General features: G+C 36.5%; 1 protein-coding gene across 6 annotated transcripts in view; it reads right to left on the reverse strand.

The window, feature by feature from the left end:
* KDM6A (lysine demethylase 6A) overlaps nucleotides 1–5,233 on the reverse strand; it is a gene marked incomplete at its 5' end in the record, with an annotated part of 161,607 nt that overhangs the window by 62,508 nt on the left and 93,866 nt on the right. For 2 of the 6 annotated variants that reach the window (XM_027772008.1, XM_027772009.1), the window contains 5 exon segments: nucleotides 1,704–1,799; nucleotides 2,355–2,510; nucleotides 2,961–3,095; nucleotides 3,654–3,873; nucleotides 4,020–4,118. In XM_027772008.1, the coding sequence (XP_027627809.1) occupies nucleotides 1,704–1,799; nucleotides 2,355–2,510; nucleotides 2,961–3,095; nucleotides 3,654–3,873; nucleotides 4,020–4,118 (706 nt within the window). 6 annotated transcript variants of the gene reach the window in all.

Below are 5,233 nucleotides of genomic sequence, written 5' to 3' on the forward strand. Positions count from 1 at the left end.
AGAATATGGTCAAAGACTATACCTAAGAAGCAAACAAACTCACTATTCTAAGCAGCCTATCCCTGAAATAACTAGGTAAACTAAGAAATACTGTCCGGGGAAAAATACAGATTTCTGACTAAAAGTCATCAAACTCAAAGTCCTTTAAAGATCTTAAGAAATGTTAAGTAAGAACTAAGTATTCATCTGAATAAGGTTTACTATAATGTGATCTATGAGATAAATGGGCTTAAAATTTTACTCATTAATATTTTTCAGCACTCACACAGAAAGTTCTTTAAGCTTAATATACCAACTATGGCTCAAAACAGTGCTGTTTGGATAGGATAAGTTTGAAGACAATGTGAATGTTCAAAATTAGCAATCTACCTAAATAAAGGTTTGACACTCAGGGCCACCAAATGGTGTAATAGTTGTTGCTGGACTCCCACATAGTCAACTGTGGTTTGAGTCCTGGACCTAGTGGCTTAAAACTCACACTAGGCGTGTGTGCAAGCATGCCCAAAATCCAAGAAGGAGAATGGAGGAAAAGGGTTGCAGCATGGCCATGCCCCTGGGGGATGATTTCTCACGTTCTTGTTCTTTGTCTCTCTGGCGAGGACATGCACCCTATACCAAAAATCTCTTTAATAAAAAAAATAAAGGTTTGACATTCATATAAATATGATATAACCATAAGAGAACAAAATTCTTTATATACTGACACAAACAGATCAATAAAATACATTGTTAACAGCATACATAGTATTCTATCATTTGTGTAAAAAAGGAGAAAAATAATATTATGTGAGAGAGGTGGAGGGCATTAGTATTTTGTACATGTACAATATATCTCTGGAAAGATAGAAAAGAAACCAGACAGCTGTCTGTCAGGAGGGGAACTACATAGGTAGGGGCAGGAGTTGTAAGGAGACTTTTTACCCCATATTCATACTTTATGCAGTCTGAACCATATTAAAAAACAAAAACAAACAAAAAACCTAGAAATAAGTTTTAAAAAAAAGTATGAATTATTCTCATTATTCTGGTAAATATAGACTCCTTTTTCTTATATGCATATTAATTGAGTTTACTACCATTTAAATTTAAGAATACTTAAAATATTTAAAGGCTTACTATTTACTATCTTTGCTTTTTAAGATTATTGCAGTTAGATCATTTTTTTTTTCTTGGAGAGGTTTTTGCTATAGGACATGTGCACTAGCCAGACAGACAGAGAGAAACAGAGAGACAGAAAGCGAGAAATCACCCCTTAGGGTGCAATTCCTTATCCTCCATTCTCCTCTTGGGATCTCGGGCACGCATGCACACATGCCCAGCATGAGTTTAAGCCACCAGGTCTGGGACTCGAACCATGTTCAACTACATGGAAGTCCAGCGACATAGTCATTATGCCAACCGCTGGTCCCTACACTTAGTTCTTGAGAGAGAGAAAGAGAGTGAGATTTACACAAATGCACACAGCACCACCAACAGGGCCTTGATGCTGTAATCCACCCTCAGCTTCAACCAGCCCTGGGATTAAGGGCATATACATACCCAGAGTACTCAGAGAGGTCTCTGGATATGAAACCAGAACCTTCCCATGTGGGTCAGTAAAATGTAAGTAAGTAAATGACACTTATATTTTACTGTTGCACCATCAACGCCCCTCTGCTTCTTTTAAACAGAAAAAAAGTTGGTAAAAAGATTATCTTACATACCTGTAATTTCTGTGGTGTCAAACACCATGAATGAGCTTGTTGCTGTACTGGAGGATGTGACACAGCATGGCCACCACTCCAATTATCAGAAGTATTCTGAGGAAAATTGATTAAAAAAAAAAAAAATTAAAGAGTATTTGGTTAAATCCAGAGTTAACAATAATGACTAACAGAGGCCAAATGACTATGAAATGGAATATTTACATATAAAAAGATGCCATAATACAACATTCTTTTAAAAATAATTTTACATGCATTTTAAATTTGGAAGGCATAAAGAAAATATTGATTCTTTAAAAAACCCCCCAAAAAGGCCCACCCCTAAACTATGGCCCAAACAGCTAGCCTACATACGATACTGTCCACTAAATCCACCATTTAATTTATTTCAATGTCAGTAAAAAGTGATGATGAAAAAGTGTGCTGAGAGCTTAACGGCAGGGAGATGAATAAAATGACTTGATGAATGCAGATTTATCCCTACTTTCTATATTTAATAAAATGCTAAGAGTTTGGGATGGAAAAACTCAAACTCACTCTTTGATGTCCACGGATTTAAAATAAAGGACAAGAGATGTTCAAACTGCACATTTTCAGGGCAGTTGGAGGTTCTTTTTTGACTGGGATTTTCTATTTCTCTAAAACATATACCTTTGTTGGACTAGATGTTCTTTTCCTCTTGGCAGGACTGGACAGGTCATCTACTTGGCTAGAAGGAATCATGTGTAGTGGCAAGGATTGCTGTGAAATTGGTGTTTGACTGAGGCCTAATACAGGTTCAGTATTTGGATGATGAGGTTTACATGCCTAAGAATCACAGAAGGAAGACAAAAATAGGGTTCTATATGTTCTTAATCCATTCCTTCAAATTACAAAACTTTACAAGCTGCATACTATCCAAATCTATGTGGACATCGCTGATTGCAATTATTAAAAATCAAAATCAAATGAATCATCAATGGAGGAATGTGTACCTTCCTTTGAAAAACTTGCTTTAAAAATTAAATAAACCACTGTAGCATTATTTTAAGAAATCTCCTTTGAAATCATGAAAATGCACAAAGGTTCTAAGTTGGTACCCCAAAATTTCTTCCCATATCAGAGGGAGTTTTATTGTGATCTAGATTCCCTTTGTAATTAAATCAAAAGGCTTTTCATTGATAAAAGCCTTCTGGGCTTAGTAAAGTAAGTTGACCACTATAGATCGAAAAGAACCCTTAAAGCTGGGCACCTGCAGAACATAACCCAACTTCTCACCTGCTGTGCTGTGTTCATGGCACCCTGCCTGGAGGTAAGCTCTGCGGGGATTGGTAGGCTCCATGCCTCCTCAATACTAGGAAGTAATTTAGTTTTATTCTGTAGACTACCTTGTGGAAGGTTACACAACTGAGCCTAGGAAAAATTATGTAAAAAGCAAATTTAACACAAGCCTACTTGAGTAAGAGCAAGTCCACTAAATCTTCCTAAATGCTATAGCTAATTGTTTTTAAAAGAAAATAGATTATAAATTTGGGGCTTTAGAAAGATACTAAATATAAAGAGGGCAACAGGAACATAAACCTTTGAGAGAATAAAAACAAAGCTGAGCTCTGTTTTCAGAGTTCTCATAGCTGTCTTCTCATGAAACTCTGAGCAAGAGTGAAAGACAGTGTTTGTGTTCTTTTCTCTAAAATGCTATGGCAACTTAAAAATGTAGACAGTACATAGAAAAAAATTATGTAAATTAATATGCATCAACAGAGTAAATGTGCAAAAGAGTATCTTTAAAAATACTGCATATCTTACTTAAAATAAAAAGTAAAATAATATTACAAGCTATGGTATGTTTACAAAATATGGAAACAAATTATAGACATCAAAACACTAGACAAACTTTCCAGCCACCCTCCTCCTGCCTGAGTGTCCTGGGGAAATACAAGGCTTTAAGAAAATGTTATTTAAAAATTTTACCTGTAAATACTTAATTCGTGCTGCAAGTGCAGAGGTATTACTACAACTTTTGCTTCTAGTTGCATTTAAGTAGCATTTAATGGCATCCTGAGGCTGGTTGCAGGATTCATAGAGAGTGCCTAGGTCCATCCAGGCTGCAGCATGGCCATGGTCCAATTGTACAGCACAAATATAGGCTTGTAAAGCATCCATAGGCTGATTGAGCTGCTGATAAAGCACACTGGAAAGAAAAAGTTAGAAAAAAAATAAGTCAAATAAGCATTGCTTAAGTTTCATATCAGGATTTAAACTACAAAAGTACATCATATATGATGCAGCCATCTCTGTGCATCAATGAAATTACCATTTTACTATATAAAGTCTTACCCTATTGAACACCATGTATCTGCACTTGCTTCTGATTTGTCGATAGACTGCCTGTAAGATATAAAGGCATCCTGAACTTTCCCAATACTTGAATAACACCTAAAAGAGGAGAAAAAAAAAAAAATATCAAGAAAATTCCATTAATACTGAAACTAAGTTTATTTGTTGAAAGGATGGACAATACATCAAAGCAATTTTTTAAAAACCCTAATAAGTTGATATATTTGTGTTTGTATATAACGCTAATTATAAAGTAATTTTTTTTTGGAGAGGTTTTTGCTATAGGGTGCGTGCGCTCGCCAGACAGACAGAGAGAGACAGAGAGACAGAAAGCAAGAAATCACCCCCCAGGGGGGATGGCCACGTTGCAATCCCTTCTCCTCTTGGGATCTTGGGCGCACACGTGCCCAGCGAGAGTATAAGCCACCAGGTCCGGGACTTAACCGCAGTCGACTACATGGGAGTCCAGCAACCCAGCCATTACGCTAACTGCTGGTCCCTAAAAGTACATTTTAATTAGCCCTTCAATAAACTATATTATAGGCTGCCTTATAGGTACTAAAGCATACTGCATTAATAAGCTTATTAAAATAATCAGAGGTCATTATCAGTTCAATATTATAATACTGAGAAATGAACACACACACACTCCCACACATCCTCTACATACATAGCTTGATCTTTAGTTTCTTAAAGAGTTAACCTAGAGTTAAAAAATGAACAAAAGTAGTTTATGTTAAGACTTGCTGAATCAGATTTCAATTTTCGGTTCTCAAATATTAACACTGAGAGCAATAATTATTTAATTCCTAGAATGTAAATGTAAGAGAGTTAATCTGAAACTAAGTATCAAAAACAGTAAAAAAAAAAAAAAAGTACATGACTAGTATGACTAGAATTGTTTAAAGGGCCTGTCATTTTCTTATATCTGCTAGATATACAATAGCTGCTAAAATTACAAATACAGCAAGAAATTATCTTCTTAGTGCTTGGCACAAAAGAGAAAACAAAACAGAAGCCCCAGTCCTATTTTCAAGAAGCTTATGGGAACCAGCAGATAGCGTAATGGCTATGTCGCTGGACAGTCGACCACGGTTCACGTCCCGGACCCGGTGGCTTAAAATTCACACTGGGCGCGTGTGCGCGCGTGCCCAAGATCCCGAGAGGAGAATGGAGGAGAAGGGATTGCAGCGTGACCATTCCCCCCTGGGGGG

The sequence above is a fragment of the Tupaia chinensis genome, unplaced genomic scaffold, assembly GCF_000334495.1.
Source record: "Tupaia chinensis unplaced genomic scaffold, TupChi_1.0 Scaffold000248_1, whole genome shotgun sequence".
Taxonomy (NCBI): domain Eukaryota; kingdom Metazoa; phylum Chordata; class Mammalia; order Scandentia; family Tupaiidae; genus Tupaia; species Tupaia belangeri.